The sequence below is a fragment of the Halyomorpha halys genome, unplaced genomic scaffold, assembly GCF_000696795.3.
Source record: "Halyomorpha halys isolate HHAL.00 unplaced genomic scaffold, Hhal_1.1 Scaffold142.1, whole genome shotgun sequence".
Classification (NCBI taxonomy): domain Eukaryota; kingdom Metazoa; phylum Arthropoda; class Insecta; order Hemiptera; family Pentatomidae; genus Halyomorpha; species Halyomorpha halys.
In genome coordinates, this window is record NW_027113471.1 from 694,123 (window position 1) to 709,281 (window position 15,159).

Sequence of the window (15,159 nt, forward strand, 5' to 3'; positions counted from 1 at the left end):
TATTATAATGTACAGTTGTAAATAGCAATAAATAAATATTAAAAAAAAATATTGAGTAAGCAGTTTATTGTTGCAAACCTGCTAAAAAAGCGGTAAATATTTTTCTTTCTACCTCCCTGAGCTAAATATAACGACGTTATCACAATATACGGGAAAACATTTATTTCAAACTATTGGCTGCTCTTATGAAATAATAACAACTTAAAAAAAAAAAAATGCATTGTTCATTTCTACAGTGACGTTTTTATTGGATTTTCTGAAGTTGGTTGGAATCGTAAGCTATTCTCAAGTATCATTTAATATCAACCACTCAAAGATAAGGAGAATTCTTTAAGTAACAAACCAACAAATAATCGGCCCATTTGTGTCATCCCAAACCCGAAGGACGATCAGCAGACCCGTAAGCAACCATTTAAAGATTTTTTTATTTAGTTATTTAAAGGTCTGTTCCAACAACCACCAATCTAGCACGGGGTTTATCCCTTCCAAAACTTTATTGCGCATGCTCCAGATAGTTCCGGACAGTTGGAAGCGGTTGTTGGGTTGTTGGAACAGACCTTAACCTTTCTAGTGCTGATATGACGGTCCGAACTTTGTAGTGATTTACTATTCGTATTGTGAGAGAACTCAATCTCGAAATAAATTTATAATATTGGAATTAAATAGTTCATGACCGTATGAAGTAAATTGTAGGAAGATAGTCCGGGTGGTGGTCAATAAAGCTATCAAAATAGAAAAATAAAACTATTATTGTTAACCAACGTTTCGACCTTTGCAGGGCTTCATCAGGATATCATTGTATGCCTGCATAGTTTTATTTTATTATTTTGATACCTTTATTGACCGCTACTCGGACTATCTTCATAATACGTTATAAATGGTGTAATTCCATTACCATCGCTGTTCTGGATCATAGGGAACAACTTCATAGCCTTCCCGAATCTAATCATATTTATTCATTAGTGAATGCATAACGAAAATCAGATTTCTTTGGATGTAAAATCAAAAATGCGATAAAATCAAAGAAATATTCATTGGAGAAGTTTGTCGGGGGGTGCGGTCAGCAAAGAACAACATAAATAAACAAAACCATATTTATTTATTTTATGCCGACGTTTCGACCTGAGTTTCAGGTCTTCATCAGGGGTTGTGGCGTAGAAGGTAGGCTTGCAACTGATTGATTTCTCCAATCATTCATCTAAGGTCAACTATCTACACCTCATAAATAAAATTATATATAAATTATTTTTGTTTAACATTGTGAAACAACCTTCATTTTATGTTCCTCCCACCTGTACTTAGCAGACTCATCCATTTTGAGTAGTAATTTTATATAGTTTAAAGTAATAAAAAATTGTGGAGAAATAACTGCTTTTTTTTCCTCATGAGCTCATGGGCATAACTCATTTGGGCCATGTATAGTCTTTTAGCTACTATTATATCGTCAATTTTGTGATGACATAAACATTTTAAAAATTATATTTTAAGAAACATAGACACTGGGAGTGGATAGCTCCATGACTTATAAATTTTGACTGGTAATTATACATAGTTTTCATTAAAGTAACAAAAAATAAGGGTGAAATAATTTTTTTTTCCCCGGGTCTTGTACTATAAGGTATCACAAGTTAATTTCCCATCACGATTATAGAAAGCTAGTATAAATAATAAAAATCTCCTGGAGTTGAGAAAGTGGCCTAATATTCCAGCCTATTTTTTTGTAATGTTTAATTATTTAGTTGAGTCTAATCAAAACAGTGTAAACTTAATCTTCCTCTTATTGTTTGAGGTATATTGTGCTCTTAACAATGGTCCATACAGGAGTCAAAAATCATTCAAAATTTCTAAAATCTTCCATGATACAGAATAATGTAGATAAGGACCTTGGTTATTGATAAAAAGAGAAATTGTTTCTCAATGGTAGGTTTCATCAAATTAATTTTAGATTGGTATTGTATATATTATTTTATCATTATGTTATTTTATTTTTCATAACAGATAGTTTGATTATGTTCATCTTGTCTATTCTTTTGTTTGTATATATTTTAAGAGAGTTTTTTAAAATTTATTTTAGTATGTATGAGATCATTCATCACTATTACCTATTGCCCACAACTGTGTGGCAGATTGTAATATCTATCAATAAATAAATCTATCAAAAAAAAAAATTTAGATTGAAATATTTTTGTTGTAATTATTTCGTAATTATTTGATTATAAAAGAACAGGGTTATCCAGCTCGAAAAGCCTCCAAGGCCAAAATTAAATACTTGAACCATGTTGCAGGCCGTATAATGATTATATAAATTGTCACCAGAATCATCGTGAAATCATAAAAGATGCCGAACCAAAGAAAAAGAATTGCGTGGTAGATTTTTTTGACGTTTTCAGCGCTTTTGACAACATTGGTCATTGACAAGAAGTGAGCACGCTGGAGGCAAGATTTGTTTCATCCGACCTCACAAATGTGATCGCGGCTCTCCTAAATACCACTAAATCAAAATTAATATAGGGATATTGACAAAGCAGTGTTGCGGTTAACGAAGTTCTCCCTTGAGAATACAGATGTCATCAAAACGGAAAAAGCCGACGACACCATAAAATATATGGGATATACATTCTCGGGAGAGCTAGTATTTAGTGAAGAGGCAGTGACGAAGTTTAAAATAACCTTGACAAATTAGTGAGCTCATGCTTGAGAAAATGAACAACGTTGTTAACCAATACTTGTTCCCGTGTCTTACCCTCTCCAGACAAAATCCCTTACAAGAAGCATCTTTTGATATTAGAAGATGTTAATGTCAACATCGGGCTCCGTGCTTAGACCTCTTCGGCGATATTATACGTACGCACCCAGGAGATACCAAGGATTGGGTCTCATGCGCTGCCAATGGGAGGCTCCTCTGCAGTATTTTCCCAATGCTCAGTGACGATCGAATGTTCCGGATGCCCTATTTCAGTCAGCATTCAATTCCGAAGCCGAAATCGTGGCATATGCTGAAAGACTGGGTGAGGATCAAGGACACCGAAGTATGAGAGCTCTACGGCAGTCGTTGCGTGAGAATGCTTTCGAAGAATGGACCAAGTGTAGGTGGCTGGGTATTGGTGTTAATAGATATGTATGAGAGAAGCACGTACTCTCGGGGTCAGAATGGTCCAGGATCCACTGGACAGAAAGAAATTGGGTCCCTCTCTCGCAAATGCGCCAGAGAGTCTGAAATACCAGCCCATGTTCTGATAAAATACCCCAACAACTCCTTCCACATAACACACCGATACCACAAGGTTAAAGAAGAATTGATGAAGTTCTTTGGTAAAAAAGACTTCACCTGCTTCGATGAGGTTTCTTTTATTGACACCAACGGATTCGTAAGATACACTGATATTATTACGTTCTCTAAAACCAGAAGCACTGCTCTGGTCTTGGATCCGACAGTAAGATTTCCGAGTAATGACATCGATCAGGTGGGTGGGGCGGAAAGGGAAAATAAGGAAATATATGAAAAGTACTTCCCTTTCCTTAAAGAAAAATTCCGAGAGACCTTAGGAGAGAGACAGAGACCGAGTTCACCGTGAGAGGCCTATTGTTCGAATCTCGTACAATATCAAACAAAACAAGGAGCTTTTTAGAATACCTAGGTGTTAACATTGGGGTTATAGCGATCTTGGCTGAAAATATTATTTTGGCCTTCCTGGGAGATCATACCTCCATGGGAATTAGCCATGAGATTATTTATTATATTTTTTAATTTTTAAACCTGTTAATTTGTATTTAGAAAAAATATTTTTATCATTTATTATGGCATGAACAAACATTGAAATAGTAATCAAAATATTTATTTAGTGTGAACATTGTGGTAGACCTCTAGTTCTGTTGTAGCTACCCCCATGAGATGAAGTAAAGACATATCAGAAAGTTTATTTCAATTTTGGTTTCTTATAAACTTCATCGTCGAAAACATATTTTCGCATAGGTATGTGTTTCCCAAGATCGATGATATTTTTAGGTATCCTCGGTTCCATCCTCTAAACAGTCTATACAGCTTAAACCCAACAAATCCTAATACTATCCTCACCACGTATGCTGATGACACATGTGTGCTCGCAGTTAATAATAACCCTTTAATTGCATCTCCAACTCTCCAATTCTAGGTGACAACCCTCGAAGAATGGTGTCTAAATTGGAGGATAAAAATAAATTCCATCAAATCATCTTTACTCTTATCCAATACCTACCCACTGCCATATGGTATCCTTTTATAATGTTGCTCTTACCCCAAATCCGCTACCTTGGACTACATCTGAACAAAAGACTAGCTTGGAATCTTCACACAAGACTGAAAAGACAGGAAACTGCACCTCGATTCCAACTATTACAGCACTTACTAGACAAACGTTCTACATGATTATAATAAGGCCTATCTGGGCATACGGAGTAAACCTTTGGGGCTGCACTAAACCTCCAAATTCCTCTGGTATCCAATCCTTACAATCCAAAATCGTTCGTAAAATCCTCAATGTTCCTTACTTTGTGATAAATAAAATCCTCCTTAAAGACCTTAATGTTCCATATGTAGTCGGTCTAGCCCGAACCAGATATCAATCCTTCCATTGTATACTCCCTAACCACCCAAACCCACTAGTTTCTAAACTTGCTTCCTCTTCCATTCCTGACAATTCTCTGAAGCGCCTGAAAAGAAGATGGCCCCGGAGATCTTCTAATGTAGAAATATTATTAGAGTGCTGCCAATGCATTCTTCTCTACATGCATGTATCATTCCATTTATTATAGATATCATAAATAAATAAAGAGAAACAAATATTAAATAATAAAATCTCTTTCAAAAGGAAGGCGTTTCAAAGTAATTTTTTTTTGTCTGATAAGCTCTCGCGGGCCGAACACAATGATATCGTGGGTTGGACACTGATCTAGAATATTCTAGAAGATAAATTTTAAATTAATTTATTTTAATTTTCAGGGACTATGAAGCTATTTGTCACTCTGAGCTGCTTGTCAGTCTTGGTCATACTTTCTGCAGCAGCCCCATCGAAAAACGAACTAGAGGAATGGACGAAATTTAAGGTAATATGGGATATTTTGTGATTATTAATTTTGTTACTTCAGATCTATGAATTTAGTAACTGATAAATAAAGTATGATATTGTCTACACCAATACTTGAGGGAATACTTTTGTGAATGATGTAATATGTTTTTTTTATAATCTTTACCAGGAAATTAAAAATAAAATAAAAAGCTCTTGTCTTAGAGTGTTAGTAATTTTATTTTGAGATATTCAATTATACAAAGTATAAAATAATTCATTTATTACTTATCAATAAAAGAACATAACAACGTTTTTAATTAGTACTTTCCACTTTAAACAATTGAAATATCTTTTTAGATTGATTATATAATTAATTGAACCCAGATATACAGTTAGGAACATTTCGATATTTTTCATATAATTGTATTTTATAAGCTATATCCATAATTTTATTTTCCATAATCCACAGCAACAGACGTCGATATAGGCTTGTTTTGTTCTTTGAAATTTTTTCGATTATTAAATTCGATTAATTCTATTTTCATTATATATTTATATATTTAACTTGTTCAAAAAAAATAATATATATAGGCTATTTAGTAAATATCATTAATGTACATTATAGATGATAAAAATTCATATAAATAGTACTACAAGCCCATATAAATTCAACTTTCGTTCTAGAGTTTTAATAAGAAACTTTTTAATTTAATTACATTCTTATATAGTGTTGTAGCTTTGTTGATAGTTTTTATATAAATAACAACTCTTTACAATATTGATGAACATATATTGATATAATATAATATAATAACGATACACAGAAATAATTCACAAGACTTAGACCGTTTTCTTAGGTAACCATACTGGGTAGGTTACCCAGCACTCAGTGTTGCCAGAGTACTCAGTGTTGCCGGTCTCCTACCGTGTATTCATAAATAATATTTGTGCTTCGTTATAATAAAAAAATAAACTCCTTAAGTTAATTAACAAGATTTGAAACAAAGTATTCACACCGAATCGATAGAATTATTAAATATATAATTTTAAACAATAGTTAATTATTGAATCCAAATGTTGGAGAAATTCTTTAATTAATTTAACACAGAGAGCATTGATATATTTATCTGTGTACAGTTCTAAAACAATGCAAACTGAAAACAAACATGTAGGTGAAATACAAGCTTTCTTTGATTTGTCCCCAAAACCGCCTCTTAATAAGTTTAGCCACAAATTCAGGCCTTGTACTAGCCATTTCAAACGCTTGCGCATGTGTATAGGCATATTTCTGGTTGTAGGTGCTTGAGATTTGAGTTATAAAAAATAATATATTGAAACAACTGAAGAGCTTGAATCAAGATATTCTTCTATTGTATTAGCAGTCTCCAGCTGGGAATAGTATTCGGCTTAATGAGATGAGAAGTCAACTTTTGGTGTTTTATCTCCATTTTTCAAGAAAGTTGGAAATATTATTTTGTTTCTGGAACTTTAATTTAATAATTTTGATAATCACCACATTTGAAAAAACTTAAGTCAAGTTTACTCAGTTAATTTTCAATAAGAAAATCGCTTATCTTCTATAAAATTTGAAGTATTGGGTTGTAAAATAAGTTCGTAGCGCTTTTTACTGGTGATTTCAATATAAAAATTTCAGATTCTTGCAAATATTTTAAATCAATCATATATGACCCTTTTGATCTATTACATGTTGCCATCTTTCAGGTAATTTTTAATTCCGTCCTCCCAGAACTTCTGAGATTTCTGCGCAATGAATTCTCCTATGTGCGTTTTGGAGTCCTCGAGCGAATGAAAGTGTTTCCTGTTAAGAGAGTTTTGAAGGGCCCGAAATATGTGAAAATCTGTTGGGGCAAGGTCTGCTGAATAGGGTGGGTGAGGAATCACATCTCAGCCAAACTCCAATAATTTCTGCTGGGTCTGCAAAGACACGTGAGGAAAATATGCCTTAGCGATTAGCCTGTGCTATGAGGGTTTTCTGTGACCAATGCTTGAATTTGGTCATCATCAACAGTTGAAGGGCAACCCAAGCGCTTTGCCTCTTCCAAATTTTCGGTTCTGAACCGAACAAACCACTTACGGTGCTTTTTCCTAAGGCACCATTGCCATACACACTATGTATTGTTAACATCTATGCAGCAGGTTTTCCTCTTCGGAAATAAAAAATCATTAAATGACGAAAATGTATGTTTTTCTCTTCCATTTTGAGCAAGCAAAATACCACTTACAGATAAGGTATCTCGGTTGAAACTGATGCATAAAAGCACCTTAACTAATCCTTTTTTAGAATATGGAAGGACATTATTGACCAAATAAACATAATTTTATAAACACTGAAAGGATTAAAAATGCGCTACGAACTTATTTTACAACCCAATAAATTAGATTTGAGAAAGATTTATCAACCTAAGCAAATATTAAAAAGAAAACTATGAATAAACAAACATTCGTATAACGAAAGAACTTAAATTTTTTTGTTGAAGAGCCTACTGGTGCATCTGATCCAGTTAAGTGAAGTATGTTTTTATCTGATTTTTTCTTCTTTTTTTTATATATTCTTTTATTTCCTTCTGGGAAAATTGTATTATCTGGAAATTTCTATTCACTACATATCAAGGTTAAAGATTTGTCGTTTGAGAACACCTTTTATGGGACAAGCCATGAAACATAGGTGTATCCTGAAATGATTGTTTTACGTGTAACCGAAAGTTTTAGAGATAATATCTACGAGAGTGTCGAGGTAGTTGAGTATTATTAGTTCCAACTCCAATTTAAAGTGGGATGTAGTATATATCTGAAGGCCTGGACATTGCATGTTCAGTAGGCTAAGTAACTTGTTATGAGCTGAATTGACATGATGAGTTTCACGGGGACAAGCAGTAAATTTTCGTAGGATGGAAACTTCACTCCGTAAGGAACCAGCTCGTCGATCGTGAAGGGTATGTCAAGTCCTACGGGAACTAACCGTAGGTCCTCCCGAAAGGAATAAAACGTAAAGGAAGAAGCAGAGGTTCCCAATTTTTATCGATTTACAGCTCCCTAAATAATGGAATTTTTTCCGCGATGCCCTTAACACATCAGATTTTTTTCTAAATTTTTGAATTAAAAAACTGGAACTTCCTCTTTTAAGAGCGATTATCCATTTTACAAGAGAAAAAATAAAAACAGATACTTAATATTTTCTTTGGGATTTTATAAAATATCAGTATAGATCTAGAGAAAGCAAAGTGAAGTAAAAGTCAAAATACACGTACAAAAATAGCACTAGAATCCACTGATAGAAGATGGTTCCCTGAAGGGAAAATTCGTACTTTAATTTATCAAGTAGTACTAATTTCTCTCCCTAGGGTAAAACGTTAGCTTTAAATGGATCAGAAGATTCTATTATTATATTTATTGGTCCAGAATCCAATCCTTACAGTCCAAAATCCTTAATAGTCCTTACTTTGTCACAAATCAAGTTATCCATCAGGACCTCAAAATTCCATATGTTGCCGATTTGGCCAGAACCAGATCCGTTCCTTCCATAATAAACTTTTCAACCTCCCAAATCTACTTGTTTCTAACCTGGCTTCTCCTTCATTACCTAATAATCCTCCTAGGCGTCTGAAAAGAAGATGGCCTCGAGATCTTCTCTAGAAATGTTATTGGAGTTCTATCAGTGGGTAGATTCTCCACATGTTTTTATCATGTCACTATGTCACTTACAGCAAATTTACTTGTTTTATATATGTGTATACAGTTGTAAATATCAATAAATAAATTATTTAAAAAAAAATTTATTGGTTCTAATAAAACATTTAAGAATATTACAACATATGACATAGTTATTAATTTGTTCATCAAAGTATTTAAAAGAAATATACATTTCAATATATGATGTTTGTCTGACAAATTTAGTAATTCTTGTTGTGGCAGCTAGGTAGCGTAAAGTCAGTGTGTAATAGTCAAGTGGCATCATATTTATACTAGGAGTATACAATATTATGCACAGGATTGTTTATTTATTTAATTTGTCTATAGTCCAATATCTCTTTTATTTAATTCCATAGGTGACGTACGACAAAAAATACAGTTCGGCAGAAGAGGGCAGAAAGATGGAAATATTCCTGGAGAACAAGAAGCGGGTTGAGGAACACAACCAACGTTACAAAAAAGGACTTGTTTCATTCTCAATGAGCCTTAACAAATTTTCAGATCTGGTATGATAACATTAACATGGTAAATAACCTTGTTATCATTTTCTCTTTTACATATTCAATTGTTTGTTCTCAATTAATAAATCATTTTCAGACTGAAGACGAATTCAGAAGTATGAAGACCGGCTTCATAAACTCCGGAAAACCATCGAGAAAACCGATATTAAAAACCAAGCAATCCTTGCTCAGGCGTGGCGATGTTCCTCAATCTTTTGATTGGAGAGATAAGAACGCAGTTACTCCAATCAAGGACCAGAAGCAGTGCCTTTCATGTTGGATTTTTTCTGCGGTAAATATCTACCAATAAGAATATAATGTTTGAGATGGTAATAGTAGGCTGTACATTGAAATGAGAAGAAGGTGGTCGAGGGTGGGGTAAGCAAAGATACACAAAAAAATGAGATGTAGATAGTTGACCGTAGATTAATGCTTGAAGAAGAGTGTCGGGGGGTGCAGTCAGCAAAGAACAACATAAATAAACAAAACCATATTTATTTATTTTATGCCGACGTTTCGACCTGAGTTTTAGGGTTTCTCTATAGAGGGCTATAGAACAAAAGAGATAACAACAACATTTAGAGAAGACAACTACAACATTCCAAAGAATGGAAAAAGAATAATGTAAGAAATATGAGAACGAGAAAGGAGACTCACGTTATGGCGTAGACGGTAGGCCTAAAACTGATTGATTTTTTGTTTTTCAGAAAGGCTCGCCAGAGTGGGCTACGGACAGACAAAGGATTCGCTAGAAACATAACTGTCCCGTTATGATACAACAGTTGATATGAAATATCAATGATAAAAATAGAAGTCAAGTTATAGTTTAAAAGAAAACAATATAAAACGGACCATTGGAGACGATGATAAGGCAATAGAATTGGTGTTCCAGTTTTTAAAATCACAAAATTTACTTACAAAAATATAACTTGATCGAAAGAAAAAAAAAATAAAAAAAAAATAAATAAATAAAATAAAAAAATTGAAAATAAATAAGTTTCAGGTCTTCATCAGGGCTATAGAACAGAAGAGATAACAACAACATTTAGAGTAACATACAATTGAAAAGGAATAGTATACAAACAAATTTAGAAAGTTAAAAATTTTGTACTATTCAATTATCAGTTATCATTTATGATTTAATTCAATATTTTATATAATTCTAAATTTGTTTGTATACTATTCCTTTTCAATTGTATGTTACTCTAAATGTTGTTGTTATCTCTTCTGTTCTATAGCCCTGATGAAGACCTGAAACTCAGGTCGAAACGTCGGCATAAAATAAATAAATATAGTTTTGTTTATTTATGTTGTTCTTTGCTGACCGCACCCCCCGACAAACTTCTTCAATACACAAAAAAAAACTATTCCTGTTCCCAAACAGTTAATTTATTATAACACCCTTATTTTTTTATATTATTACATTATATTACTAACCTTCTGCTTTTTACGTTCATTTCACCTTTAGCTGAGCTATACATTCTACAATTTCTAACCTTTCGTTCTCATAGTTATTTTCTAATTTTACTCATAAATCTTTTATTTATTTTTTTTACTTTATTTATTTATTTTATCTAAACGGTCTTTCATAGTTATTTATGTCATGACGATAAAATTTTCCGCTTGGTTTAACGTTTTTTTTGTACTTGTGGGCCCGCTATCTAGCAGATATGTTTGTCGCCACTTACTTTTAACGGTAAATGTTCCTTATGTAACCGATCTAGCCCGAACCCGATATTATTCTTTCCATAATAAACTCTCTAACCACCCAAACCCACTAGTTTCTAACCTTGCTTCCTCTTCCATTCCTGGCAATCCTCCGAGGCACCTGAAAAGAAGATGGCCTCGTGACCTTATATTGTAAACTGTTTTTAGAGTTCAACTACTGGGTAGTTTCTCTACATCCTGCATCATATCATTATGATCAAATTTACTTGTTGTATTTTTTATACAGTTGTAAATATCAATAAATAAATTTTAAAAAAACTTTTAACGGAACCACCTTAAGTCAGGTAGTCTCTCGTTTTTTTAAATTTTTTCTTATTTTATCCCTTATCCCCCCCCCTCTCCCTCCCACTTTTCTAAGCACTATATTTTTTAAGCTTGTTAATTTTTTACTCATCTATAGTTCTGTTTATCTTTTATCCATTTTATCTTATAATCTTGATCTTTGTATTCATAATTATTTGCCCTTGGGGCACCATAATTTTACGTATCACTGGTTTTATGTTGTTTTCTTTTAAACTATAACTTGACTTCTATTTTTATCATTGATATTTCGTATCAACTGTTGTATCATAACGGGACAGTTATGTTTCTAGCGAATCCTTTGTCTGTCCGTAGCCCACTCTGGCGAGCCTTTCTGGAAAACAAAAAATCAATCAGTTTTAGACCTTCTACGCCATAACGTGAGTCTCCTTTCTCGTTCTCATATTTCTTACATTATTCTTTTTCCATTCTTTCGAATGTTGTAGTTGTCTTCTCTAAATGTTGTTGTTATCTCTTTTGTTCTATAGCCCTCTATAGAGAAACCCTAAAACTCAGGTCGAAACGTTGGCATAAAATAAATAAATATGGTTTTGTTTATTTATGTTTTTCTTTGCTGACCGCACCCCCCGAGAAACTTCTCCAATCATTACTCTACAGTCAACTATGTACACCTCATTTTATCTTATATATCGTTTTCTCTCCTATATTTATTTCATTATACCGTTTTAAATTGTTTTTCATTATTTTTAGACAGTACCTAAATTTTTTATTATCTTAATTCTATTACTCCTAATTTAAATATTCTTCTGCCGTCTGTTTTTTATATCATTTATTTTCTTTAATTCTTAAATCAACGATATTATATTTTATCTTCTATTAGTATCAACCAAATACAGTCTACTTAATTTCTTGTTATTTATATGTCCAGGTTTTTGTATTATTAAAAAGTATGAAGATGGTCAGGGTTGCGGTCAAAAGAAACGAAAATGGTTAACAACTATGTATTTTCAATATATTTATCTTTATTATTATGGTCTCTGAATTAAGGTAGTTATTTTGTTTCGTTTTTCAGCAATGATGAAGGTCTAAAATTCTGGTCGAAACGTCGGGACTAATAAATACGTTTTGTTTATTTTTGTATCTTTGCTGACCGCACCCGTGACCATCTTCTCAAATATAATGTTTCCTTAATGTATTCAAGCTTTCATGATTGGAGTGGAATTGAAAAAGTATAATGATTGTTTAAAGGCACAGTTCCACCGTGATAGTTTACTGCAGTGGTAGTATTTTATTACAGTGCTTGTTTACACACTGAGAGCAAACCTAACCTCAATCACTGTTTAAGTTAGAAGGAATTAAAACGACTGATAACTATACTATACTTATACCTAATAAATATGAAAGTTATATTTATTTGGGGTACACATTAAGGGTTGGTAAGTTGGATTGAGAGTCATGACTCATTAGCCAGAATGACGTGACTGGCACGAATTATGAATGACATCAACACTTTGAGTCTGGCTGAAGCTCATTTATAAGTGTAAAAGAGAACAATGAGGGATTTGTGGGATGTCAATTTAGATTTGTGATAAAAAGAAATGGCTGGCCTAATTTGGTCATCATTTCGGTATTTGCCAGAAAAAATAAAATGAAATGCACGATATGAACAAGTATTCATTCATAACATCTCCTTCACTTTCGTAGTGCTTCCTCCACTTATCTCGTGGATCTCTAAGTATACTCTCTAAATATCTCGTTAATCTATCAGAATTAGCCTTATACGATCAATCTGGGTCTCCATCTTTGCTTTCACTGTCCTCACTGTCCCTACAGAGCACTCCTTATCGAAAGGCTATTCAAGACTCGATTAACAAATCCCTTTTGTTTGGAGTTTGGAGGATTTCTAAATGAAATCTTGTAAGTATTTATTGAAGCCACCTCAAATCGATTTAGTCATTTTGAAAGGAAGCTCTAAAAAGCGAAAAACAAAAATATCTCCGATATGAACATTTATTTGGGTGAAGTTAACAAATCAAAATAAATTATATAAATAAAATAAAGAATATAAATTAAAATAAATGTAGCTTTCCAGATAAAATCTAAATTTTCAGGGTCTTATAAGAAAACCTTTTCAGATAAAAACAGGGCTAAGACAAGGCGACGGTTTGCCTATAACTCTTTTCAACATAGTCCTGGATAAAATCATGAAGTAATTCTGGAAAAAAAAACAACTCAGGAGCCATAATAGGGAACAAAAATAATCACATAAAAGTGACTTGTTTGGCATTTGCTGATGATCTTGCATTGTTGGCAGAATCTAGAGGAAGAGGCTATTAGTCAAATAATAGCAGAAAACGCAGGCCTACAAATATCATATGAAAAACAGAGCTCATGACTACAGAAGTAAATTTCAAGAAAAAAAAAATTAAACACTGAATATGGAAAAATAAAAGTGACCAGAAAATTTAAGTGTTTGAGAAAAAAATAATTTGTCACAACGATTCTGAGAAAGAGAGCCGAGAGAAAATCACTAAATTAGAAGCTTTCAAACAGCTAAAATTTACAATAAGAACCAAAATTAAGAACCTCTCCTCCATTGCGAAGTTAAGGTATTCATTACGTAGTGATAAGGGCTGTGACGGGATGAATTTTATACGGGATGAAGACCACATGTTTACCCAACTAGGAAATGCTGGTAAGAATAGAAAGGAGGATCTTAAGAAAAATCTATGGGCCCAGGAAAACATAGGTTGCAGGCTAAGATCTAATGAAGAGATCTACAGAAAAATCAAAGACCTGGAAACCGAGATGAGAATCAGAAAGCTGATGTTCTATGAGTACATGAAGATGTTGACAGAGGAAAGATTGAATAAAAAGATCTTTAAGAAAATTTTTAGCTACAAAAACATGGAGGATACACGAGGCAAATGAGAGAGGAACTGAAGAGAATTAAACTTTCAGATACCGACTGTCTAGATAGAGGTATGCATGTAAGAAAATATTGAAAAATCTCACCAATATTGGAAGAGGAAAAAAAGGGGGTACGAAGTGGTCCGAAGAAAGAAAGAAAAAAGCGACAAATCAAGACTCCCAAATAGGCCTAACCATTGATATTGACGTGGTAAAAAAAAAAATACTGTCTGCCTCTCCAATATTTCAAAAGTTGGTGGGCCCCCGTTTATACCGATTCATATTAAGCTATCTAATTGTCCAAACTTAATTAAATTAAATACTATAATGGTGCTTATCGAATTCAGAGCTAAATTTCCATTAATCACAAGCGAAATGACTAAACACCAGATAACTCACCCAGACAGGGTTTGGTAACAAAATCAGACGAACTACTAATGGCGACTTGGTAGCTGATTTAAAGCTGTAGATTGTTGACCCGTTTCTAGGCGACGCCGACCAAATAATCCCCACTAACCGTATTCCTTCATTTAAATATTACAATACAAAGTATAAATACATCTATTTATTTTAAAATTAAAATAAACTTCTAAATAAAATAATACAAATAAAAATTAAATTAAATGAAATACTCGGACTATTTACAAATCAATTGTTAAACTTGGCGTTAACAGAATCAGTTTCGGTAAATGAAGTATGTTTTGGAAGTAAATTTAACATCGTAAAACCTTCCAGTTCTTTTTCAGCAAACTTGACTCTGAAATTACTAACGTAAAGATTTGTTTCCAATGAACGATTATCATCTTTGAATTTTATGATATCTACATAAATAAAACATTTTTAATATTAGATTCTATATAAGTAGAGATAGGATTTTTATATGCTAAAAAATCTGAAATATGTATATAAATATGTGCTAATAAATTGTCAAATATTTAAAAAAATATGTATTTATAAATTATGTATTATTCAACAATATAAATTACTAATTAATTAGTAATTTT

General features: G+C 32.8%; 1 protein-coding gene across 1 annotated transcript in view; it reads left to right on the top strand.

Moving 5' to 3' along the window:
• Positions 1–298: 298 nt before the first annotated feature.
• The window catches only part of LOC106678424 (digestive cysteine proteinase 1), a 23,811-nt gene continuing 8,950 nt past the window's right edge, over positions 299–15,159 (top strand). The window contains exons 1-4 of the mRNA XM_014416906.3: positions 299–400; positions 4,979–5,082; positions 9,113–9,262; positions 9,354–9,548. Of these exons, the coding sequence (XP_014272392.1) occupies positions 4,984–5,082; positions 9,113–9,262; positions 9,354–9,548 (444 nt within the window). The 5' untranslated portion in view covers positions 299–400; positions 4,979–4,983. The remainder of the gene's footprint in view (positions 401–4,978; positions 5,083–9,112; positions 9,263–9,353; positions 9,549–15,159) is intronic.